General features: G+C 36.4%; 1 protein-coding gene and 1 pseudogene across 2 annotated transcripts in view; one reads left to right on the forward strand and one right to left on the reverse strand.

The window, feature by feature from the left end:
* The window catches only part of LEPR (leptin receptor), a 58446-nt gene that overhangs the window by 14234 nt on the left and 16693 nt on the right, over positions 1-27519 (reverse strand). The window contains exons 4-15 of the mRNA XM_081087358.1: positions 16969-17177; positions 15729-15871; positions 13362-13506; positions 10567-10857; positions 10308-10425; positions 9264-9463; positions 7356-7504; positions 6187-6346; positions 5986-6068; positions 2842-3058; positions 2060-2242; positions 174-269 (exon numbers count right to left, since the gene is read on the reverse strand). Coding sequence (XP_080943484.1) covers positions 174-269; positions 2060-2242; positions 2842-3058; positions 5986-6068; positions 6187-6346; positions 7356-7504; positions 9264-9463; positions 10308-10425; positions 10567-10857; positions 13362-13506; positions 15729-15871; positions 16969-17177 — 1994 coding nt within the window. The remainder of the gene's footprint in view (positions 1-173; positions 270-2059; positions 2243-2841; positions 3059-5985; positions 6069-6186; positions 6347-7355; positions 7505-9263; positions 9464-10307; positions 10426-10566; positions 10858-13361; positions 13507-15728; positions 15872-16968; positions 17178-27519) is intronic.
* Positions 18495-18945, forward strand: LOC308515992 (ubiquitin-conjugating enzyme E2 N-like; annotated as a pseudogene). The gene has a single exon. The product of its transcript is annotated as a ubiquitin-conjugating enzyme E2 N-like (transcript).

The raw sequence follows: 27519 nt of genomic DNA on the forward strand, positions 1-27519 counted from the left end.
TTCTCTTTCTTACTACCACCCTGGAACCACACATCCTGACTGCATGTACCCTGGGACACATAAGACGCTGGACCCTTGCACTATTTTATCAGGAGAATAGCCAGATGGCAACATTACCACTACACAGGAAACCATTCATCTGTATAAAAAGAAACTGAAAGTAAAAGTTTTACCTTGGGTAAAACTATTAATTATCTTCGGTTTCCCCACTCCTTCCATAAATATAGGGTAAAGACTGAATTGATACTTCTCAATTGGGATAAAATGATCTGAGGAAATAAACATATTAAAGGGTCATTCTTACTGAATTCATATAAATGAGTGAAATCTATATAAAACATTTTTAAGTGACCCTCCTATATTTCCAAACATAGAAATTAGTTGTTATTATGGATTGAAACTGATAATTAAAGGAATTTCAAAACAACCTAGGTACTCCAAATTTCCTTAATAATGACAATAATTTTACAAGTAACAGTTTTAAAAATCTTACCCAGAGATAGGAAATGGCAATTTTTCAAAGACATGTTCCAGTGATAGCCACTTTGTTCAAGTTCGGGGTATATAAGTGTTGTACTACCCTGTCCAGGACAGTATGCTCTACCTCTTCTCCTGTATCTCCAAGGTGAGCAATATTTCCTTTACACAGGAATTTAGCTACTTAGTTTTCCTACAAGGGCAGCTAGAAGACTCAAGTCTTGTGAAATCCTATATTAAAAAGATAGGGGTGGGAACCAGGAATCTCCTTGCAATATCCAAGAGTCTAGATTACTGAAGGATGGCCATCTCCGTTGCAAAGCTCAAAATGAATCTATCAAGTGCTATTAAGATATAAAAATGATTTCACAAGAGATAAATCTCTTTGAAACCTAAAGTCCACATGATATAATGAAAAGCACAGAGAGTAACCACCTAGATAATAGTGGTAATGAAATGAATTTAGTTCTCTATCAAGAATTTGTTTCTATTTAGCCTAAGGCTAAATTCTAGGTCTCTGAAATAAACATATGAGTCTTTGGGATGATATTACACAACTAGAGGCCTGGTGCATGGATTTGTGCACTCTGTTGGGGGGTGGTATCTCAGCCTGGATTATGAGAGGGCACAGGCCAGGCCAAGGGACCCTACCGGTGCACAATCAGGGCCAGGGAGAGACACAGGAGGTTGGCCAGCCGGGGAGGGACCATGGGAGGGCTCCAGGGCATGTCCGGCCCATCTTGCTCAGTCCTAATCGGCTGAACCCCAGCAGCAAGCTAAACTACTGGTCAGAGCATCTTCCCCCTGGTGGCCAGTGCACATCATAGCAAGTGGTTGAGCGGCCTTAGCATATCATTAGCATATTACACTTTGATTGGTTGAATGGATGACCAGACACTTAGCATATTAGGCTTTTATTATACAGGATAAGATCAGGGCAATCCTTGGCTTCTCTATATTTAAACCTAACTCAGAGTTGGAATGCTGTATTGTGCACTTAAACTTTGTAATCACCTCCTGGGGCAACTGGTCTACTTTTGGGAGTTTGTGCTGGTTATGTCCCCAGGTCCTAGATCCTCAGACCTTCAGCATGGCACTTCCACTCATTGCGAGTGGAGTTATAAGTTGGCACACAATTCAAGAGAACAACTTGGCAGTAGATATCAAAAGCCATTACAAATTGGTTTAAAGATAAAGCTGAAAGCAACGAAAATAGTTCTCAAATAAATAAACAGTTTAAGTAGATTTTGGCATAAAATGCAATATGGTCATTAAAAATAATAAGTAGAGGGATAGGGGAGAAAATAGAAACATGTTTGTGATATACCAAAGGAACAAATCAGAAGGAGAGTGGTAAATTACATGGTATGATGACTACTGTGTGAAATATTTAAATGAAAAAGGATCAAATGAAATAGAATTAAATGTTTATGGTAAGGTGATAAAATTACAAGTATTCAGATGGTATTGTCATCTATATTTTTCAAGTTTTATTTAATTAACTGGCTCTATTAATTGAATTAGTAATCTGTAGTATCATACTAACCCATAAGAAAAACTTATTAAAGTATAGTAAACTTACCATGGATATAATACCTCTTAACAGACGAAGGGATTCTACGCCATTTAATTTCATTGTCTTCATTAAGAATTTTCCACTCAAGAATAAAATATATCAGATTGTAATCACTAAGTGATAGCATCCAGGAAAGAATCACACAACTACTATTTAAAGGATAAGCATTGAGTGACTGCACGATATTTACTGAGGAGAAAAGAAAAATATTTATTTTTAAAATCAAAATTAATGAAAATCTCCTAATACCCTTGAAGAACATATAAGCTCCTGGAAAGGGAGAGAAGGAATGGAAGGCAGACATTTTCAAGTCTGAGCAATTACTTGCATCCATATAATATGTCATACTATTACATATATTTATAATCCATATAACCCATGTATAATCCATATAACACATGTATACATGTAATTGTGCATATCAAGAGAGAGACAGAGGGGGGGGGAGAGAGAGAGAGAGAGAGAGAGAGAGAGAGAGAGAGAGAGAGAGATTGATTGATTTAACTATGACCATCACTGGTCCAAAAGCATTAGATTTATTAGAATATTCTCACATTATAATATCATTTCAACCATGTTCTACCACATGAAAACCCCAGGACCATATACATAATCAGAGTACCATCTAGTTTGCTATTTTTCAGACAAAGAAGAGATCAAGGTAAAACAGAGACTTTCAGATTCAGGGAATCACAGGTTTCTTGGAAGACCATTTAGAATGGAAGGAGTTTACAAAGATTAAATATTTAAAAGGGCACAGGTTTACTACCCTGTACTTTTTCAATTACCTTTGCTCATAGGCCATGAGAGCGTTAAATTAAAATTTGCAAAAGAGGCACCAATCGAATTGACAGCCAGAACTGTAACAGTATGTGTTTGCTCTGTCCATTGGAAAGTGAATTTGGTGTGGTTGCCCACATCTTCTGACCATGTTCCATTGCGGGCAGTGTGGTGCTTTACTACATATCTTCTCACACGGCACAATGAATCATTTTTCATCAGGGGCTGGAGTAAACATAAAACTGGATTAGTTTAAGGGCTACAGTGCTCTTTATACCAACTGTGCTCACGAACTCTTACTATACATTCCCACTGGGAGGCAGGGTCAGACCAGGGGCAGCACTGCCTATGTCCAGGCTGAGGTAGGAGGCGGTGGGGGAGGGGAGGGTCTGCCTCTGACCACAGGCTAGGTGAAGGTGTCAGGTGGGTATGGAGCATAGCAAAGTTATTTTCCCTCTTCTGTTTTTCTTTTTCTCTTAATATTCAGAAAATAAATCATTGGAAGATAATGAAGTATGAATACAAAGTTTTTCTACCAAAAAGTTTCGCTCTAATTTTAAAGAAAGAAAAAAAAAGACCAGTAGAGAAAAGCTGAAAATGTTCTTCATCATCATATATTAATCGCAGTAAAACTGTCACTCATTTTCCCTCCCCTTGATATGCTGCCACTTCAAGTAACAGAGGCTGTCAGAACAGTGTGCATGGCACCCCAGAATTTCAGTCCAAGGCTGAAAATAAATCATACCAGGTCACTGACAGTTCCAGTGTAAAACACAGATTTAGTCCAATTCCAGTCCTCCACTCTACAGAATATACCACTTCTCCCACCGCCTTCACCTGCTTCAGGTAAGAATAAGTGCTACCAATCCTTTGTAAACCCCAGAAAGCTTGACTCTACAACAGACTAGACCAGTGCTGCTGCTCAATTCCTTCCTTCCTTCCTTCCTTCCTTCCTTCCTTCCTTCCTTCCTTCCTTCCTTCCTTCCTTTCTTTTTTTTGTCACTGAGGTTCCTATAAGTCAGATATCAGAAAAAAAAACACACAAGCACATACACATCTACCCCTACAGGGCCTGAAATAACCTGGGTGAGTGAGGAATGAGATTCTTGCAGCAAACATTGCAAGAATGAAATGTCTGAAAAGTCATGCATATTTCACATTTCATTTTGTAAAATCCATGTCAGTTTTCATATACAAATATTTACTTTTGTAACCATCGATTAGAAATGATGATAAACTTCCTTACTTTTTGGTACTAGGAAGCTGCTCTAGACTCACCTTGTGGATTTCCTGCCCCGGTCCCAAACCAGCCATTTTCAAGGAACTTTAGTTCCTTTCATTGGAGAATGGTATTAGAAATACCATTAGAAATACAAATCTGAGCATGCTCCTTGTCACTGGAGTGTCGTTACTCGAGTGCAAATCAAGATAATATATGTGTGTATACTAATATTTATATCTATAAATACTTCTAAATGCATCCATCTGTAGCCATATTAAGCTAAACAGAAGCTCATACTGATGTCTCCAACTCTAAGTCCTCACCACACGGGTCATTCTGGTCTTCTGCCCCTAGATTCTCTATAACCAATCCAACAATGAGACATCTGGGTCCCACCATCCACACCCATTTCCTTGATTATTCAATTCCAGTTTACATGTACAGTAGTATAAGAATTGTTAACCCATAATAATTAACATTATCAAATAGAACCCAGTGCATAATGCCACTTCTTTTGCCTTAGTTTTAAGAATCCATGCATTTACAAAGTTACTTAGGCCTGCACTTTTTTCTCCCACTCCTTCAGTGAGGTTTTGCATACACGTGTAATACAGTTAGATTCTTTTGTCCAAGTCTGGATTCCATCCCGGGATCCTCCAACCCACTAAGTGATTTATTTTTAATTTGCATACATTAAGGGATGCTTTCTATGGGTTTTGACTAATGCATATGTACTCACCATACTGTGTACCCACCATGGCAATCTACAGAATAGTTTAACCACCATAAAAAATCCCTTGTGCTTTACCTATTCAAACTTTTCATCATCAGCCAAACCCCTAGAAACCACCAATATTTCTATCTTCTCTACAGTTATGCCTTTTTCAGAATGTCATGTATGTGGAATCATTATGTAGACCTTTCAGATGGGCTTCTACCACTAAGCTACATGCATTTAAGATTCATCCACATCTTTTTGTGGCTTTATAGAAATTTCTTTTTATCACTGAATAACATTCCACTGGATGGAAGTACCATAGTTTGTTTAGCTATTCATCTATAGAAGGATATCTTGGTTGCTTCCAATTTGAAGTGATTATGAATAAAGCTACTATGAACATGTATGTGCAAATTATTATGTGAAGACAAGTTTTCAAATCAGTTGGGTAAATAGCTAATAGTATGATGCTGGATCCTATGGTAACACTGTTTAACTTTGTAAGAAACTACCAAACTATCTTCCATTTTGTAGTCCCACCAGCAAAGAATAAAACTTCCTGTTGCCTTGCATATTTGCAAGCAATTTATTGTCCATTGTTTTTTTTAATTTTATTTTAACCATTCTAAATAGTATGTAGTGGTATCTCTACACACTTGTTGTTGGAATTTGTGATTCCCTAATGGCAGATAATGTTTGCTGTGGACTGAATGTTTGTGTTGCCCCAAAATTGTGACAAAAAATAATCCATTCACTTGGGATACAAAATTCATATAGTAGAGAGAATATTTTGAAAATTGTTAGGCTGAATATCCACTGTTTATGGAAATATCCACAGTATATATGTCATCATGCAAAAAGAATATCTCTTGTTCTAGATGTCCTTGAGGTATGTGGAGAAGGCATTTACTTTGTTTAGGATTAAATATAAATAGAATTCTTGGACTTGAAGGAACATTAGATGTCATCTGGTGCAATCCTACTTTTATACAGATTAGGCTAAAGAGTTGAGGTGACTTTGCCAAAATAGTACTGACATAACTATAATACCTTAAGCTGAGAATAGAACTAAAGTCTCCTAACTCCGTGCTGACACATCCTCCCCTAGGGATCTTAGCTATCTATGATCGTCTCTTAAAATGGAAATGAAATATGGGATTGCAGAGCCTAAAATTATGAACAATGAAGAATAACATAAAAAAGCAGAAATACTTTCCAAAGTAAAGTGACATTTCTTTCCTTTTTTGTACTGTCTTCATGAATTATTCTCCAAAATTCAGGTCCTTTGATAGGAACTGCAAAACAACAAGGAGCCCAAGTTGTACTTGTATTCTCAGAGGTAATATTTTTCAGTCATAGTATTTGAAACACACACATGCATTTTTAAGACACATTTACAAAATCTCTACAGACCTTTTACATCCATGACCACTGTGTAGGCTGGAGTACTCCAATTACTCCAATATCCCAGTCCATCCAGCCTCTTACAGCGCACCTGAGCAGCGTAGACTGCACACAGGTCTGGCACCGGGAGACTGACAGATTTTGATTTTGCATCATATACCTCATGCATCTGTAACATAAGTCAATGCATTAGATTGATCATGACTCACACACAGGTGGCTAAAGGGCCCTGAAGTACATTTCATTTTAAACCTTAACACTATTCCAAATTGAAGAGTAAACTGACTTTGTGTCTTCTGGCTTTGGAAATACTCCTATCAGACTTGGATCATGAGCTCCTTCAGGTTAAGGACTACCTTAGTCCCCTTGTTGTAACCAGATTTGGACTGGTTCACTTGCAGCCTCACTTCCCAATCATTCTCATAAGCCTATTATTACACATCTCTGTCCACTAAGCCTCTATCCACAAAAACTATTAAGAATTTTAACCTAGTAGTTAATAGGGCCTGCTGTGGAGGATCTCTGATATTCAATCTCCTTAATAAGCAGGTAAAGAATCACATTCATTTCAGTTACAATCATCATGACCTAGTGACGTTTGTAAGTCTTTGCAGGCTGCCATCAGACAACTGACACCATGAGTCATCATATGCACACTTGCACCTATGGGTATGATTCTGGTTATTTGGTAAAAGCAGCTTCTTCCAAAATGTATTCCATTGGATATGTGTACTAAAGAATATAATTAGATGTTGGATAAAAAGGGGCTTATTGGTAAAATAAGTTTGAGAAACATAGGATGAAGTAAATTCACAAATAAATGTTTCTTTAATGCAGGACCTTTCCTAACCTTTGATATGTAATAAACTATGACTTTACACTAGGAACATACAGTGATGCAGGGTTTCCTAAACTTGTTTAACCATGCAAGCTTTTGTAAAGAAACATTTTGTGGGGCCAATGGTAAAAGCTCACTTTTGGAAATGATAGATTGTGGGAAATTTTGTTTCTTTAAAGGGTTAAACTTAGATCACTGTAACAAAAATAGCTACAGAATACAGAGGATATACTAAATAAATAAATCTTATGACAACAAAGTACGTTGCAATAAAATTATTAAAATAGTCAGAAATAACATTTAGTGAAACAAGCTAAAGAAATTTCTAGATAAAAGTTACCTTCCATTGTATTTCTTTTCCATTTAAGCCATAACGAATCTGGAACTGAAGATTATTCTCTGGAAAAATGGGCTTTTTCCAAGATATTTTCAATAATCCAATTTTTGCAGTAATTTCTGCTTTCACACTGGATGGAGGCAATGGTTTTACTAGAAATTTAAAAAAAAAACAGTATATGTAACAGTAGTGATGTTTTAAAAACCATTCTTATGATGTTCTATTTCCATACCTTATATTTACAAAGTAGTAGCTCTTTTTTAATAAATGTCACATCCCTTATCTTATTTGCTCCCCTACAACTTTATGTAATAAATACAAAAGGGATTATTTTGCAAATAGGTTGATTCTTTAAAAATGAATACATTGTCCATGTCACTCTGTTTATAGTAAGACCTGATTAGAAATTGAGCCCTTGGCTCTGCATGCAGAAGGAAGATACCATACTGAACACGGGATAAACATTGAGAGCAAACTCTGTTCCATGTAGAGCTTTAATTAAAGGCAAAATATATGCACTGCATCCATTCCCACATGTGTGAATTTCAAACTCTTCTACTATCTATTAGTAAGTATTTCTGGGTCAAGGTCAGAGGTAGTCTTGCAGAGTGAAGACTTGGCTCTCTAAAATCTTTGAAAAACAGGCTTTTTTTAAAGCTGTATTTTTAAAATTAATTATTATTATTATTTTTTTACAATATACAAAATAAATCAGTCTCCATGCAGTCTCCACTTTCAGTTCTCGGGTATCAGGGTTCTTTCCTGCAAGTTTTCCATTGATTATCCAGGAAATTTTTCTGTATTTTAGTTGTAATTCCAGTTTGTTTCTGGGCATGTCCATGCAGCATCCACTTACTCTGCTGCCATTTTTAATCTCCTTTAGTTGTATTTTTTTTTAATTTTATTTTATTGTTTAAGGTATTACAAATAGTAGTACATATATCTCCTCCCCCTCCCCTCGCCCCCCATTGACCTCCCAGGGGACAGAAATGGAGGCAAAGGTGACTAAAATGGCAAGAACATTTTTTTTAAATAGAAAAAGACAATGTAGCAACATATGGTATCAGTTGTCTGTATGTTCAACATATTTGGAAACCAAAAGTCCCAGTGCCCAAGCACAACAATGTGACTTTATGTGGAAAAAGAAATCTAAACATTATAAGTTTGTCTTCTATTTAACAAAATGCAGGTTTTAACTCTGATGTGTACTAATTATTTGAAAGTATAATGAATCAAATAGTGATTTTTGGCATATTTTCCCAACAAAAATAGTACAGAGCACTGGAATGTATTCTTTTATCTCTGTTGCACAATCATAAATGGACCATTTCTCAAAGCTTCCACAGTAATAATACTGGATGGATATATCAAATTTTCCCAGGATCCTCTTAATCCTTTGAAATCAAAATGTGTTTTGAAAAGAGTACTTAAAATTTCATCATGGATGCCATCCTTCCTTGTCTATTTTCTCTTCTTCACTTGACTTTAGCTATTTTGAATGCTGCTCCCTACACAACCTCATAAATTAAAGCCTTGAGTTATTACTATTCAGATTACAAAAACCATCAGAATACCTAAATTAAACTTTGAGATTTAAAAACTCCAAATGTTTCTATAAGTACATTGGGGGGAAAAAATACAAAGTAGTGCATTATTAATAATATTATTAAATTTCACTCATCAAATAGTATGCTGAAAATATTCCTATTGCTAAAAAATTGTGCTACAAAAATTTTAAAATACAGTAAATATAGTAAAACTTTCAAATGCTGATTGTCTTCTCAATTTCACTATGAGCAGAACAAATATTTAAATCTAATATGATCAGAAAATAGTAAAATACAACTGCCCTGAATCAATCTAAATCCAAGTCTGCTGGTAAAAATGAAGACACACAGCAATTTAACTTACCCATGGAATCAGGAACAACACACGTTGGAGGAGAATCCAATGAACCCAGAGAGTGATTGATCCTTATCCACATTGTGTAGCCGGATAATAGAAAGATTGGCTGAAATATGCATTCATAAAAACCATCTCTCTGCAAATGGCAATCTTTGGGTTCAGAGGTGGTATGAATAGATGGAGCATCAGAACAATAAAGGCTGCTCCTTGAAAGACATGAAAACAGTCTATTAATATACAACATTGATGGAAGCAGTAAGATTTGAGAATTCTGCTTTGCTGTTTAAAAGGTACCGGTTTTGCTCCATCTAAAAGTAGTTGTCCTTATTAAAAAGGTATTTTAGAATTCCCAGCTACATCACAATCTTGTTTTTCCATAAAAGCAGACAGTAACCCTTATTAAATATTTCATTAGACACTAAGTGGAAATGCAAATAAAGTAAATGGCATTGCTCTAACAAGGAGATAATGACCCAGTTAGAGAGAGAACCTATTAACACCTTGAAAGCTAAGCTAATATTATACCTCTGTAATACCATTTTAAAACTATAGGCCAAAAGCAGTAGTGGGCATCCCTGAGATGGGAAGGAAAATAATTTCCTTACACTTTCAATACAGATTAAATTCTACCACAAACTGAAAACAGAGTTGATAGTAATTATAGCATAATTACAGTGTCCGACTACTTTCTAGTTCAAAGCAGTGTAATTTTGAAGATATCAATTCTTGCTTTGCATATGAATCATATAGTCAAGAATATCATTCATCTTCTAGAAAATCATTTTTTTATAACTGAGCTCCTATCAACACCCTGCCTCATAACATACAAAGCATTTCTCCTCTTCTTTGAAACAGCCCTTCTGCCACTATTTGCTCTTAATATGGCATTAAAATCGCTAAAAGTAGCAATTACTGTTTTCTAATGAAGTATATTCTACTATCCTCTTTCAAGAAGAAAAGCTACAAGAATACCGTGATGGCGATATTTCTATAGGAAATTTTTATCTCAACATATCCACACAAAAATAAAAACAGAAAAAGAATACATACCTATGATACCTCAATTGCAAAGTACTCCCCGTGAGTGATTGGATTGCATTAGTTGACCATCTGCAAGTCATTTTAGTTAAGTACCCATCAGTTTCACATAATATATTGATATTGACATCTATTTAAAACACATAAAAATATTAATATGCAGCAAAAATACCAAAAGAATGCTTAATGAAAATAAATGAGACTCTAATACAGTGTCCCTAAGATAAATTTATCTTGTGGAACAAAAGGAAGAAAACCTCAGTGTGCTTACCAACCACATACAATTCAGCATAGCGATGGTGGCACTCATGCTCGTTGCAGCAGTACACTGCATCGTAGGTGAACTTTCCTCGCAGTCTGGTTGCATTCAAACTGGGAAGAGTAACTTTGCTAACACGGTCACCCACAATGTTATACTGGCTTTCAGGAATTTTCTCGGCTAAATTCATCCACCAAACAATATTTTTTGAGGAAACAATCTTGTTTTCATCTTTGTAGATGCAGTGAAAAGAAACATTAGACCCAACACTTGTCAGAATTTTAGGTGGAAAGTATATGACATCTGTAATGAGGGAAGAAAGGTAGAAAATCAGATGAAGAAAGAAAACATTGTGTAAACAATTTACTATCTAAAAAAAATTGATAAAAGCATTCAAGGATGACACTGCCAAAAACAAAACAAGTGTGCTAAGAGACTGCATAATTGTAACTGCCTGTTTGTGTACAGCTAGTTAAGATCCCAAGCACTCCCATTCTCAAATACTTGACTTTCCATAAATATCTTCAGTTTTATTATAATACTAGAGGCCCGGTGCATGAAATTCATGCATGGGTAGGGTCTCTAGGCCTGGCCAGTGATCAGGGCTGATCAGGATCAGGTTCCCTGCCTCCCTGCCTCCTCCTTCCTTTGCTCCCTCAGTGCCCCACCGCCACCACCACCGCTGGTCGCCTGCCATGTTCCGCGCCACCCCCTGGTGGTCAGCGCACATCATAGCGAGCGATCAAACTCCAGGTCTTCTGGTCGAACTCCCAAGGGGACAATTTGCATATTAGCCTTTTATTATATAGGATATGATTTCATGAGTAATGGTCACTTGCTAAGTGATAGGTAGAAATTTAACAAAAGTGAAATGTAGTCTAATTCCACAATGACTTGTCTTCCATGAGACTTTGCTTTAAGAATCAGTGAAGCTTAGGGTGAGTTCTTAAATCTCTGTAAGATAACACCCATCCCTCCCTCCCCCCCAAAAATGGTGGACTATTGTCTCATTTGGATATATGAAAATTTCAAATTAGTAGGAAAGGTATAGAAATAAGCTTTAAATAAGAAAACTAGTTAGGAAATGTAAAATTAATGCACCAATATACAAAGCAGGTCTGTATATTGCTGCTCTGTAGCATAATTTTGAGTTATTTTATTCCAATCTGTGTTTGAAGACAAAGCAAACCCAAACTTTTCTAAAATATTACTTTTAATGTCTATACACTATTCCATCCTACTTTTTCAGTTCCCTGTTGTTGGAAGCATAATTTGTCTATGCTCTTAATTAGAAATAGAATAAAAGTCAACAACTGTTAACAAAGGAAGAAATTATTTCTGCCAGAGTGCATTATAAAATCAGTATATTTAAGGTAAAACCATTTTCTGCTGATAACATATGAATATCTGTTTTCTTACATAACATTTTTTGGGTTATCCCAAAAAACAAAATTGAAAACACTTCATTGGTTTTTAAGTTTTCTGCAGCAGCATGCTAAACTCCAATATCTTTATATTTAAAATCTACGCCAGCCATTGGCAGTTAGACATAAACAGGAAAAAACTCAGTAGCATGAAAGTACTGGACAGAAGCCAGTGCATTAGGTTTATAAACTAGTGTGGAGTGGCATTCAAGCCTCATAGTACATTACTTACTGCAAATAAGTACCTAGCCGGGACCTGAGAGACCATTAACCTACCTTCCATGCGCTCCACATCTCGTTACTCAGCTGCTTCAAAAGACTCAGAATAATCCATTTTTCAAAAGAGTACAAATGAACTTTTAAAAATTAAGTTGAAGCTTTTTGTTTTAAAGGTAATAAACACACAAAACATTTCACTTCAAAATCGAATGCATATAATTAAGGCTTAACTGGGAAGTCAGATTAAAGTCAAAGTATTTTGGCATTATTAAGTGCTAAAATATTAGCTTAAAATAAGAAAGACAATTTATTAAAAACCTGACAATTTGTAAAATTTACATTAACCAAATGTATTGAAATTGATGGGGTAAATGGTGAATATTTACTTTTTAAATAATATAAATAAGGCCCTCGCCAGTTTGGCTCAGTGGGTAGAGCGTCGGCCTGCAGACTGAAGGGTCCCAGGTTCGATTCTGGCCAAGGGCACATGCCCAGGTTGTGGGTTCGATCCCCAGTGGGGGTCATGTAGGAGGCAGCCAATCAATGATTTTCTCTCATCATTGATGTTTCTCTCTCTCTCTCCCTTCCTCTCTGAAATCAATAAAACAATATGTATAGAAAAATATATTTTTTAATAAATATATCTGATTTTTCAAAATGTGAGTTAAGGAGCCCTGACCGGTGTGGCTCAGTTGGTTGAAGCATCATCCTGTGCACCAAAAGATGGCAGGTTCAATTCCTGGTCAGGGCACATACCCAGATTTCGGGTTCGATTTTCAGTCAAGTCCCATGCAAAAGGCTACCAATCAATGTTTTTCTCTCACATCAATATTTCTCTCTCTCCCTGCCTTCCTCTCTCTAAGATTAATTTTTTTAAAGTAAGTTAAGGAAACATCAATACAAGTAGTGTTCTGAATTTGTGAGTTTGAAACTTTTATATTAACTGTAAATTTTGAAAAAGAAAGTAATTCAACAAGATACTGCTATGGATGCATACACACCTGGGAGCTCTTATACAAGTTTTCATTAACAAATTAGCTTTTTCAAAATTTATGTAGAAATGTCTTTCTGGTTTAGTGCCACAAAATTTAAGAGTCTTATACCAAACGCAACTTCAAAAAACATATTCCCTTTTCAATAGAAGGTACTATTACAAAAACCTACCTTGTGTGGTAAAAATAAGAGGGTTGCTCCAGTCACTCCAGATGCCTGGGCCATCCAGCCTCTTGCCCCTCACCTGAACCTCATACGAAGACCCAGGAAGCACACTGTCTATTAGCAGAGATGTGGCTGAGACGATCTCATCAGCCTGTTAAATATTATTTGAAAACATCAAAGTATCAAGTCACTATGAGCCCTTTACCCCTTGTGAGATCACAAGCAAGTCTCAACAAATTTCAAAGAATTAAAATCTCACAGAGGAGTTAGCTGGCCACAATGGAATTAAACAGAAATTAATAACCAAATAACAAAGGTTGGTACATTAGTCAATAAAATTTTACATAACCCATGAGTCCAAGAATCACAATGACAATAAACAAATATTTTTAACTGGATGATAATGAATATAACTTTTCAAATCTTGAGATATATAGTGTCAATGGGAAGCGTCATGCCCCTGCTGACAACCGGAAAGCACACGTGGAAATGATGGGCAGGGTGAACAGAGAACTGCTTTGTTCCTAGAGGAAAAAGTCACAGACGGAGGGCATGAATAATTTTTAAGAATCTTAGACTGATGATAAACTACAGTGAATCAAAATACAGTTTATAAAGTAGAAGGAAAATATTTAAGAGACCTAACTTTGCATAAAGCACCAGCAAAGAATTGCTTAGCGAATAAATTCGGTTTCCTAATGATATACTCTAAAACTATTGGGCTCCCCTGTGTCTTAGACTTCAAGGCACCGTAGAATGAAAATGGTGAAAAGCATTAGGAACCCATTAAACAATATCAGATCACCTATAGTATTTAAAATCCTATTTTCTCAATTTTACAGATCAGAAAGCTGAAGCCCAGAGAAGTCTTAACTCTGGTTTTCCATACACATCATAAAAAGAATTCCCATCCCACTCTTTATGAAAATAAAGTCTTAAAAAAAGTTGTCCTAGATCTAAGAAAACAGATATTTATCTCTAAATCACAGAACAATTAGTTTCACAAAGTGCCAAAGTCCATGCATGGCCCATGAGGTTCTTAACAATCTCTTTGTTCTCCTCCCCTAACCTTCTTGGTTTTATTGCATACTAGAGGCCCGATGCATGAAATTTGTGCAAGGGGCTCAGCCCTCGCAGTTCTGGCTGCCTCGGCTGGCCCTTGCAGCCCCTCGCAGCCCCTTGCAGCCCCTCACAGGGCCCTCACAGCCTTGGCTGGCCCTCACAGCCCTGGCTTCATCCAGAAGGTAATCCGGATGGTTGTCCAGAAGGTCGTCCGGATGATCATTCTGCGGTTTGGTCTAATTAGCATATTAACTCTTTATTATATAGGACTAGTTGATTGATTGGTTTTGATTGAGGTAACTGGTTAGTAACATTATATTGGTTTGGGAAAACTGGACAGTCACATGCAACAGAATGAAACTAGACCACTATTCCCTTTGATTTTATCCACTTTGATTCACACTGTTACTCTTACTCTCATTCACTCCCCTGGCCTCCAGCCTCTCACCCAGGTTAGAACCTCTGAATGGCTGTTCTCTCTATTTGGAAGCGGATTCCCCCACATATTTACATTGCCAGCCTCTCAATGAAATCTTCCCCTACCTCCATTTAATGCTATAACCCACCATCTCTCACCAGTACTCCAAAACTCCTCTCATTTTGGTCTACTACCCCAGTATATCCTGATACAAGCATGCCCGTTCTTGATATCTAGCAGGAGCTCCACAAAAACTTACTGAGAAAATGAAAAAAGGATTTGATGCACTTTACAGTGCAAATGCATACACTGCACTGCATGTAAATAAATATACTAAGCAATTTTTAAAAGGATTAAATGTAACATCAGAAATCAAAGAAGATCGGTAGGTGAAAAAATTATAAATAAATTCAAGTTTGTGTAGTTGGACTTCCTGTAGCCATTTAACTGTGTGTGTGTGTATGTGTGTGTGTGTGTGTAAATGAGAGGAAGAAAGAAGAGAGGGGAGGGGAAGAGAAAACAGGGGAAAGAAGAGAGATCAATTTAATATATATAAACTTTTTTAGAAGAGGAGCTTTCTCTATCAGTAAATTCTGGAAGGAATTTGTCATGCTCTTCAATATGTAACATAGGTCCATATATAAGCAACACTGAGTAACGTCAAATAATTTTTCTAAAAGCATTTTACAGAAGATGCAGAAATGCTGTTCATATGGTAAGTTCCCATGCTGATCTTAAATGAAAGCCAGTGGTGCAATGTTAAGTTATAACGGATCCTGCTCTACAAGGAGCAGGCATATTTGGTATGTGGAGAGCACTTTCTATGGGACATAGCTGAGTCTCACCTTTACTTTAGTTGCATCTCAACTTTTCCTTTACTAAAATATACTTACTTCTCTCATACTTGTAGAATTCTCTGAATATTTCACTTCATATTGAAGTTGAAATGGTACCGATGTTGAACTGGACCAAGAAATCTTTAAATCACCACTGTCTGTGATTTCCATATGCAAACCTAATGGTGGATCGGGCTTCACTTAAGAAAAAAAAACAGGAAAAAAAGAACATGTTTTAAGTCAAGCGTTTCTTGTGATAATCATAAAATGAAGTCAAATTGAAATGTTAGCACATCTTGTTCTTTCAACTACTTAAAAGGTGACCTGGAAGACAAATTACTTGAAAGTCCTAATGTTAAGACATAATGTCATATGCAGATTCAAAAAGTGATATATCCCCAATAACTTAGAAGTAAAGGAGAAATTGTGAGGAAAATTGTTTCAGATACCTAGAAAAGTGACTCTAGTGATGTCAAAAACAATGCAAAGATACGAGTAAAGAGTTAATGTATAACTACCTAAGGAAATATGAGCTGAAAAACTAGTAACACTGTTAAATTATATATTATATAATTATATATTAAAATTATATATTAATAATTAAAATATATTATTTAACATATGTACACAAAACTGAATTAAAAAGTTAAATATTTTAAGTTAACATTTACTTATATTAGTCACATTTGTAGTGACATATTCAAGCTGGTCAAAAAATTTAGGGGGATCTTTGCACTGAAAACATGGAGCGTTACCTATTATTTGAGTTTTTCTTTTGCTCAGATTTGTATAGAAAATTACTCCTTGTTTACTTTTTGTTTATCTCTGCCCACTATTATTTGTCCCTACTCTGTGAGGCAAGAACTCTGTCTCATTCACTACTGTTTTCCCCGGCTCCCAAATCATGAGCCTCTAAGAAATATTTATTGAAGGAATAAATCCAGGCAAAAAAAAGCTCCTAATTACTTTCATAAATAGCTATCTGAGATGTAAAAATGTGATAACCAAATACTTTATTAGTATATCTCATTAGACAGATCCAGGATTTAAAGAAATAAAACTGTTTTCAAGCAAGAATTGAGATTACAATTGCAAAGATAGCAATACTGCTGTTACTACTGAATGACTGAATGCTACAACCATTCCAGAAGCTGCTCACAATACTCCCTGGCACCACGTTTACCATGATTACAGAGCTGGTGAAAGCGAGATAAGCTAGTGACAAATTTTGTAAGCCGTGTTTAACCTGTTTGTATGACTGATGTTTAGATCTGTGATTTTCTTATACACAACTTACCGATAGTGATGGGTTGAACTGACAGTAAAGGTGACTGAAAAACCACTCCCCCAGATGTGATTTTTAAATACATAGAGAGAGTGCAGTTGAGCTTGGCTGCTGGCACAGACACATGGCATTCACAACATTTATGAGCATTGCAGTTGCACTGAACCAGCCGGAAACTGCCTTTCTGGGGGACCAGCGGTGATTCTTCTGACACTTCAGGCCTATGTGAAAAAGGAGAGGAAAACATTAATATAGATGTAAAGGTACTGACTATATTTAAGATGTAGGACACAAAATCCAAATTGAAATAAGCTATTCTGCACACCCAGCATAAAGAGCATCGGCAAAGCCATACATTATATCAGGGAAACAAAGATAAGGGTCAAAGCAGGTTAGCTGTCAGAAATGATATAAGCAAGAAGAGAAGTACAAAAAAGGAAAGAAAAATTGCTATCCTAAAATCCTATACCCAATGTAAATATCTTTCAAAATAAATGTGAAATGATGACTTTTTTGCTGGCGTACCAAAACTGAAAGAACTCACCACCATGAGACCTGCATTATTAAACATGTTAAAGAAAGTCCTTCAGGCAAAAAGAAAATGAATGATAGCAAATGAAAGTCTAGTTCTACACAAAGAAATAAAATTTAATGGAGGGTAAACATTTACGGATGATCTAAAGCAAAAATAATTACCATGTAGTGTGGGGTTTATATCATAAGTAGAAGTAAAATGTATGGCATTAGCACCAAGCTTAGAAAGGGGGGAGATATGTTATTATGCAGTGAAGTGGTGTAATATCACTTGGAGGTATAATATCAGGCTATCTTATAAATCCGAAAGCAACCACTAAAATAATAAAACAAGAAGTTACAGCAGAGGGAGGGTATAGGAGGGAGGGAGGGAGGATAAAAGTTCAACCAAAGGACTTGTGTGCATGCATATAATCATAACCAATGGACATAGACCGTAGGGGGATGAGGGCTTGTGCTGGGAGGTGGGAGTGGGTGGGGAGAGGTTAATGGGAGGAAAGAAGACATATGTGATACTTTCAACAATAAATAATTTTAAAAAAGAAGTTATAGCTAATAAGCTACAATAATCAAGTCAATGGATATTAGTGTAAAGATAGAAAAGCAGATTACTGGAACGGAATAAAGATTAACACCTATATGGACAACCAATTTTCTACAAAGGTAAAGAAGCAGCTCTGTGAATGCAGAATCTCAGAGGGAAGGCGGAGGAGCATGGGTTGTTGGGAAAGTGATCAAAGAACTTGTATGTATATGTTTGAACCCATGGACACAAGACAGTAGGGTGATGAGGGCCTAGGGAGGGGGGTGGAGACAGGCCAGAAGGGGTCAATAGGAGAAAAAGAGGGGACATACGTAATACTTTCAGTAATAAAGTGTTGTGGGTTTTGTGGTATTTTTGTTGTTGTTGTTTTGTTTTGTTTTTTAAAAAAGCAGCAGCTCTGGGTGAGTGAGGCAAGCAGAGCCAGAGACTAGACCAGAGGCCGAACTTGGGATCTGACAAGATGGCCAGGCTGTCTCACAGGATAATCAAGGAAACCCAGCATTTATGTTTGCTGGCAGAACCAGTTCCTGGCATTAAAGCAGAACCAGATGAGAGCAACGCCCGTAATTTTCATGTGGTCATTGCTGGCCCCCAGGATTCCCCCTTTGAGGGAGGGGCTTTTAAACTTGAACTATTCCTTCCAGAAGAATACCCCATGGCAGCACCTAAAGTACGTTTCATGACCAAAATTTATCATCCTAATGTAGACAAGTTGGGAAGAAAATGTTCAGATATTGTGAAAGATAAGTGGTCGCCAGCACTGCAGATTCACAGTTCTGCCATCCACCCAGGCTTTGTTAAGTGCTCCCAATCCAGATGACCCATTAGCAGATGATGTAGCGGAGCAACGGAAGACCAAAGAAGCCCAAGCTGTAGAAATAGCTAGAGCATGGACTAGGCTATATGCATGAATAACATTTAAATCGATCTGATCAGCAGGTGTGCATCACTTCTCCTGTTCTGCCAAGACTTCTTCCTTTTTTGTTTGCATTTAATGGACACGGTCTTAGAAACATTACAGAATAAAAGCCCAGACATCTTCAGTCCTTTGGTGATTAAATGCACATTAGCAAATCTATGTCTTGTCCTGATTCACTGTTATAAAGCATGAGCAGAGGCTAGAAGTACCATCTGGATTGTTGTGAAACGTTTAAAAGCATGGACCCCTCTCTGCTTTTATTCATCCCCCCACCCTCCCGTCATGGTTTAAGTATAAAGCACTGTGAATGAAGGTAGTTGTCAGGGTTAGCTGAAGGGGTGTGGGTGGTTTTCTTGAGGGGTAGGTAGTTTAATTTTATGGGCTCCTTTCCCCCTTTTTTATGGTGATCTAATTGCATTGGTTAAAAGCAACTAACCAGTTCTTTAGAATATGCTCTTTAGCCAAGTCTACCTTTATTTAGACACTGTAGGTGGACAAGCTTGATTGTTTGAACCAAAATGGGAACATTAAACAAACACCACAGCCCTCACGAATAACATTGTGACTTTGCTGTCAAATGTAGACCCCCCCACCCCCACTTCAAGCAAAGCTTGTGACCATTTTGTATGGCTTGCCTGGAAACTTCTGTAAATCTTATGTTTTAGTAAAATATCTTTTGTTATTCAAATAAATAAATAAATGATAAATAAAAAGAAGCAACTCTGTGGAGAAAGGATAATCTTTTCAATGAATTGTGCTGGAGCAATGGGATCTCTATATTCCAGTGATTTGGAGAGGGTGGGGTGAGAAACCCTTCAATCCATACCTCACACCAGATTAAAAAATTAATTCAAAATGGATCACCAGCCCTAGCCAGTTTGGCTCAGTGGATAGAACATTGGCCTGAGAACTGAAGGGTCCCAGGTTCGATTCCAGTCAAGGGCACATGTTAGGGTTGTGGGCTCAATCCCCAGTAGAGGGCGTGCAGGAGGCGCCAATCAATGATTCTCTGTCATCATTGATGTTTCTATCTCTCTCTCCCTCTCCCTTCCTTTCTGAAATCAATAAAGACATATATTTTTTAAATGGATCATCAATTCAAATGTAAAACCTAAAGCTATGAAACTTCTAGAACAGAAGGTGGGGGCCGGGGGGGGGGGGGTTGTGACCTTGAGTTAGGTAAAATTTGTCAGCTTCAACACCAAAAGTATCATCCATAAAGAACAAATTGTAATTTCTGGGTTCTCTGCTCTGTTCCATTGGTCTATATGCCTGTTCTTGTGCCAGTACCAGGCTGTTTTGAGTATAGTGGCTTTGTAGTATAACTTGAAATCTGGTCTGATGATTCTTCCAACTTTGTTTTTCTTTCTCAAGATTGCTGCAGCCATTTGGGGTCTTTTTTGGTTCCATATAAATTTTTGGAGAATTTGTTCTAGCTCCATGAAATATGCTGTTGGTATTTTAATGGGGATTGCATTGAATCTGTAGATTGCATTGGGTAGTATGGACATTTTAATGATGTTGATTCTACCAATTCATGAACACTGTATATTCTTCCACTTGCATATATCTTCCTCTATCTCTTTTTTCAATGTCTTGTAGTTTTCCAAATACAGGTCTTTTACTTCCTTGGTTAAATTTATCCCCAAGTATCTAAATTTTTTGTTGCAATGCTAAATGGGGTTGTTTGTTTGGTTTCCCTTTCTGAGAATTCATTATTGGTGTATAAAAATGTCATAGATTTCTGGGTATTAATTTTATATCCTGCTACATTGCCAAATTCATTTATTAAATCTAGTAGTTTTCTGATGGAGTCTTTAGGGGTTTCTATGTACAGTATCATATCATCAGCGAATAGTGACAATTTTACTTCTCATTTCTAATTTGGATGTCATTTATTTCTTCTTCTTGTCTGATTGCAATGGTTAGCATTTCTAGTACTATGTCAAACAGGAGTAGTGAAAGCAAGCATCCCTGCTTTGTTCCTGTTCTTAGGGGAAATGGTTTTAGCTTTTGTCCATTGAGTATGATGTTGGCTGTAGGTTTGTCATATAAGGCTTTTATTATGTAGAGGTATAATCTCTCTATTCCCACTTTGTTGATAGTCCTTATCAAGAAAGGGTGCTGGATTTTGTTGAATGCTTTTTCTGCATCTATTTTTTTGATCATTTAATATTTGACAGAGGAGGCAAGAGTATACAATGGAGTCAAGACAGTGTTCAATAAATGGTGTTGGGAAAATTGAACAGATACATGCAAAAAAATAAAATTAGACCACCAACTTACACCATACACAAAAATAAACCCAAAATGGATAAAAGACTTAAATGTAAGACTGGAAACCATAAAAATCCTAGAAGAAACCATTGGCAGCAAAACCTCAGACATCTCTCGTAGCAATATGTTTACAGATACATCTCCTAGGACAATAGAAATTAAGGAGAAAATAAACAAATGGGAGTACATCAAATAAAGAGCTTCTTCACAGCAAAAGAAACCATCAATAAAATAACAAGAGTACCCACTCCATGGGAGGACATATTTGCCAATGATACATCTGATAAGGGGTTAACCTCCAAAATCTACAGAGAACTCATACAATTTAACAAAATGACGATAAACAATCCAATTTAAAAATGGGCAAAGGACCTCAATAGACAACTTCTCCAAAATGGATATACAGAAGGCCAAATGGCATACGAAAAAGTGCTCAAAGTCACTGATCATCCAAGAGATGCAAATCAAAACGACAATGAGGTACCACCTCACACCTGTCAGAATGGCTATCATCAACAAATCAACGACAAGTGCTGGCGAGGATGTAAAGAAAAGGGAACTCTCTGCACTGCTGGTGGTGCAGCCACTGTGGAGAACAGTATGGAGTTTCCTCAAAAATTAAAAATGGAACTCCCATTTGACCCAGTGATCCCACTTCTAAGAATATATCTCAAGAACTCAGAAACACCAGTCAGAAAGGAAATATGCACCCCTATGTTCATAGCAGTGCAATTTACAATAGCTAAAATTTGGAAACAGCATAAGTGCCCATCAGCACATGAATAGATTAAAAAACTGTGGTACATCTACACAATGGGATACTAGGTAGTTGTAAAAAAGAAGGAACCCTTACCATTTGCAACAGCATGGATGGACCCAGAGAGCATTATGCTAAGCGAAATAAGCCAGTCAGAGAAAGATAAGTGTCACATGATCTCACTCATATGTGGAATCTAGTGAACAACATAAACTGATGAACGAAAATAGACCCAGAGACATAGAAACATGGAACAGCCTGTCAAATCTAAGAGGGAAGGCAGGGACAGGGGGGAGGGGAAGAGATCAACTGATGAACTCATATGCGTATATGTGTAACCCAAGGACACAGACAGTAGGTGGTGAAGGCTTAGGGGGAGGGAGGTGGGAGAGGGCAATGGGGGGAATAAAGGACATATGTAATACTTTCAACAATAAAGATTTATTTTTTAAAAAGGAACAAATTGATAAACTGGACTTCTATCAAGATTGAAAACTGTTCTTCAAATGACACTATGAAAAATAACAAAAAAACAAGCCATAGATTGAGAAAATACATTTGTCAATCACCTACCTGATAAAGCACTTGTACCCAGAAGACATAAAGAATGCTCAAAACTCAGTAAAACTAAAATTAACAACACAATTAAAAAAAATAGGCAAAGATGTCAATAGTCCTTTCACCATAGAAGATATAAGAATGAAAATAAGTACCTGAAAAGAAGCCCAACATCATTAGTCATTCAGGAAATACAAATTAAAACCACAATAAGATACCACTATCCACATATTAAAGGCTAAAACTTAAAAAATTAAGCATACCAAGTGTTGAACAAGGACATGGAGGAATTAGAATTCTAATACAATGCTCTGCCTATCACTGTAAATCTACAAATGAATGGGTTAACCTTAAAATTTTAATTATAGCCCAGCCAGCGTGGCTCAGTGGTTGCATGTCTACCTATGAACTAGAAGGTCACGGTTCGATTCTCAGTCAGAGCACATGCCCGGGTTGTGGGCTCGAACCCCAGTGTGGGGCATGCAGGAGACAGCCAATCAATGATTCTCTCTCATCATTGATGTTTCTATCTCTCTTCCTCTCTCAATCAATAAAAATATATTTTTATAAAATTAATTATAATTAGTTGGGTAAGGTTACCTAACTCAAGGCATAAGGAACAATGGTATGCAACCAAGACACAGAGTTGTTATTTCTGATTTATTAATGGTTTTTATTTAATCTGCATGGTCCCCTACTCTAAACCTTGTTGTAAACGAGAAGATTTAGAGTGTCGGTGTGTGTGTGTGTGTGTGTGTGTGTGTGTTTGGGGGGGAGGGGTACCAATGCCCCCCCATTCCCCTATCTTGCTTGAGCTACTCTCATTCTGTCTGTGAATATCAGCTGCTTTCTATCCAAACCACTCTATGCTTTTTAAAAAAAACTTGGGGATAGGGAGAGAGTAGTACTATTTGGGCAAGATCATTGCCTTCAGAAATGTTTGTCCTTTTGGAGGAAACAACTGTATGTGATAAATATACCAATTACAAATTCAGTGTGGAGGAAGTGTTGCTTTAGAAATTGTGCTAACTAGCATATACATGTGCATTCAGATATGAACACAACAGGAAAGAAATGTACCCTAGTCTTTCCACACATGTCCCACTAGCATTAAATGTTTTGAATTATGATAAATTTTCATAATTTATCATAGATGTTAGTATTAATTTAGTTCTAAAATACCAATCAGGAAACAGCATATACAGACCTTTTAATGTGGAAAGCAGTCTACTGGGCACTGTGTAAGGAATAATATTGTTGCAAAATGCACACTAAATCCATACTGAGACTCAAACTCAAGCTATTATGTTTGCTTATGAGCCACAGACATGTAAGGGCATTTTATGAGCCTCAGTTTCCTTAATCCGTAAGACAGAGAAAATGCCTGCAATATCTATCTTTACAAGGTTGTAGTAAATATCAAAGACAATTACATAAAAGTATCTTTGAAAACTTGAAGTGCTGTACACCCATAAAATGCTGTTTTTAATCAGAGGTGGATTGACTTGGTACTTTCCATTTTATACAAATCTTTAAACAAAGCCAATAAACTGTAATTTTTAAAAATATTATGCCTTGCCTTTTATGTGTTTTTCGCAGATTAAGATAAAAGCTTTTATCAAAGGGATATGAAACAAATTGAATAAATTGTGGTTTTATGTCAGAAGCTTTGACTGAAAAACTCCCAAATTTTAAGGCAAAAATAGAACTGAACCAATAACAAGACATATTCTCAACTAATATTTTTTATGTTTTTATGTTTTAAAAATTCTAGTGATATTTTTCTTTTTAAAATAAAAAATAAGCTAGAATTACACTCTCTTGACTTAGATAGTCTTGCCAATGCCATCCTTTTCTAAATACAGTGGATAATTGTAGAATAGGGCTGATTACCAATTAGATTATCTCTTTGCTCTCTGTAACACTTCACTGCTGTGTTTTATTTAATCAATCTCCATATTCTTTAAAATTTCAATATACACAAAGATGCTAAAAATATATAGCAAAAATTCATAGTAACTATATATGATTATATATAACTATAGAATACATATTACAGTAATTCATAATTTGTTTTCTCTTAAAAGCATCTCTATTCAGAAATTTCCCAAGCCACCCCAACAGATAACCCTATCACAAAACTCTAAGAATCAATCTAAAACTAATTTTCAAATGTTCTAAGCAGGAGTCAGGAAACTACAACCCACAAGCCAAATATACCTCTTTTTGTACAGCCTGTGAGCTAAGAATGGTTTCTTACATTTTCAAATGTTTTCTAAAAAAAAAAAAAAAAAGGAAGAATGTTCTGTGATATGTGGAAATTATATAAAATTCAAATGTTAGTATCCATAAAAAGAGGCATGCTCATTTGTTTACGTATTAACTATGGCTACAAGGTTATGACAGAGATACTATGGCCTGCAAAATCTAAAATACTGGCTAGCAATCCCAGCTGGCATGGCTCAGTGGTTGAGCATTGACCTATCAACCAGGAGGTCACGGTTCAATTCCCAGCCAGGGCACACGTCCAGGTTGCAGGCTCGATTCCCAGTGTGGGGCATGAAGGAGGCAGCCAATCAATGATTCTCTCTCATCACTGATGTTTCTATCTCTCTCTCCCTCTCTCTTCCTCTCTGAAATCAATAAAAATATTTTTTTTAAATAATAAAATATTGGCTACCTGGCCCTTTAAGAAAAAAAATTTCAATCCCAGCTATAGGCTAAAAATACTTTGTATTCCTTAGTGGTGGGTACTTGATGGGTAAAAGACACAGAAACAGAGAAACAACATTAAATATATCAGCAAATTTCATAATATAACATATTTACAATTTACATAAAACACCTTGAGAATCAATACCTACTACAGTTTTTTAATCCACCTTATGAGGGAACTAGTATCACCTACTTTATGGGTCAGAAACGGAGGCTCAGAGAGAAGGTAGACCTCATATGAAGCCTTGCCCTTCCATTCAGTGCTCATTTCATTATACCCAAGATGCCTTATTATTACAAGATAAATTTATCTGTTGCCATTGTCATTTTATAGACAGGATAATAAAGACTTTAGGGGCCACAACTAAAGAATCCTTAATATGAGCTGTGTTAATATTTCTATAAATTAGAACATTAGAGAATTATATAGTTATTTTAAATTATTTTTTTCCTTGAGGAAAACATTTGATATTTGTCATATTTAAGAGAACAGAAATTTTTCCAAGTTTGTGTGAAACCTGGACTACACCAGCTTTGCTACTTGCCAAAGTCAGCACAAGAACTCCTTTTACCTTCAAAAAGACTTTTAAAAGTTTTAAGTATTTATGAACATCAAATGATACTCTAAAAATTTGATACTTTTAAACTATAAGGATTAAAATGATGGTCAATATTTTAAAATAAAAAAGAGATACATTGGCTTAAAATAACCAAAACAAGAATTTCTGGCCCTGGCCCAGCAGCTCAGTTAGTTGAACATCATCCCGTACACCAAAAGGTTTCAGGTTCGATTCCCGGTCAGGGCACATACCCAGGTTTCGAGTTCAATCCTGGGTCAGGGTGCATATAGGAGGCAACTAAGGGGGGCGGGGCGGGGACACACGTGGTGGGGGAGGGAGGAAAGAATTACTGAAATTCCTAAAATATTTTTATGCAGCAAGCTATTTTATGCCTTGCCAGTACTCTCTCTCTCTCTCTCTCTCTCTCTCTCTCTCTCTCTCTCACACACAGTGCTTCTATTTATTTAATCTCACTTTACTTGAAAGGGAAATAGTAAAAACAAACAAACAAACAAATAAACAAAAACATCTGTCAAATAAATTTTAAATTTGGCTTATTTGCAAATTTTACATTTGGTCCATTTTCCACTCAAAATGTCCATATATATAAGTACTTAGTATTGAAATTTCATTTTTGGTAGCCACAGTTTACAGGAAGCACATTCTGTCCTCTGACCTTTGGTCAAGTTATTAGTTTCCAGAAAATTTTTCTGTGAATGTATTAAAACTTTTATAAGCCGAGATTTATACTAAATTACTATAGGAATAATACCAAATTGGTGCCACCCAAACTTCTGATTGTGACATAAACTTAGAGCAAAACATAATAGACAAACCAATTAACAGGAATTGGAAAATTTAATATCAGCTTTGTATATAATTTAATCAAGTCACTTATTTTAAATTCAGACTAGTAATCTATATAAATGTTACCCAAAAATTCTACTTTGCCAATCCCAACTAATTTCAAAACCAGGTTAGTGTCCCAGACTAGTCTTATCATAAGAGTCACATGGAGGCTTAAGAAATAGATCCCGAGACCCTCCATGGAGAATTCGATAGGTCTGGGGCTGAGGCATCTGTTTTTAGTAAGTGTTACGGATCAGTGGTTCTCAAAGTCTAGTTCATAACCAGTCACATCAGTGTCACCTGGAACTTGACAGAAATGCAGTTACCGACTCCAACCCAGATCTTGTGCATCAGGTCCAAGTGGGAAGCACTGAACTAGGTAAGTCTTCTCAAGAAAACAAGTTTAAGAAGCATTTTGTAAAAACACAAAGTACTCTTCTGATGTAAAATATTACCAAACAATGAGAAATCAACGAGGATGAGAGAGAGAAAGAAAATAGAAGAGGAAAACAAGAGGAATGAAACAAAAACAAATGGACCTTAAAGCGTATCAAGTTAATAATATAACCACAAGGGACAGAGAAGGAGGAGAAGGAATCCTAATTAACTTTGGAACTAGTATTTTGCCAATGTAAATGTTAGCCTTAGCAAAGACAAAACAAGTCTAAACATTATACTCTAATTAGTATGTTTTTCACAGTGGTATGGGTTAGCAATTTCAAAATAACTTGATATGTATTCTAGGACTGAGCAAATAGGTAACAGATTGTGGAAAAGGGAAGCCAGGTATTTTACTACTGGAGTAAGGAGTTACAGGAAAAGAAAAAAGGCCAGAACAGATCCTGTGGCT

Source organism: Myotis nattereri, assembly GCF_964212035.1.
Source record: "Myotis nattereri genome assembly, chromosome: 3".
In the NCBI taxonomy this organism is placed as follows: domain Eukaryota; kingdom Metazoa; phylum Chordata; class Mammalia; order Chiroptera; family Vespertilionidae; genus Myotis; species Myotis nattereri.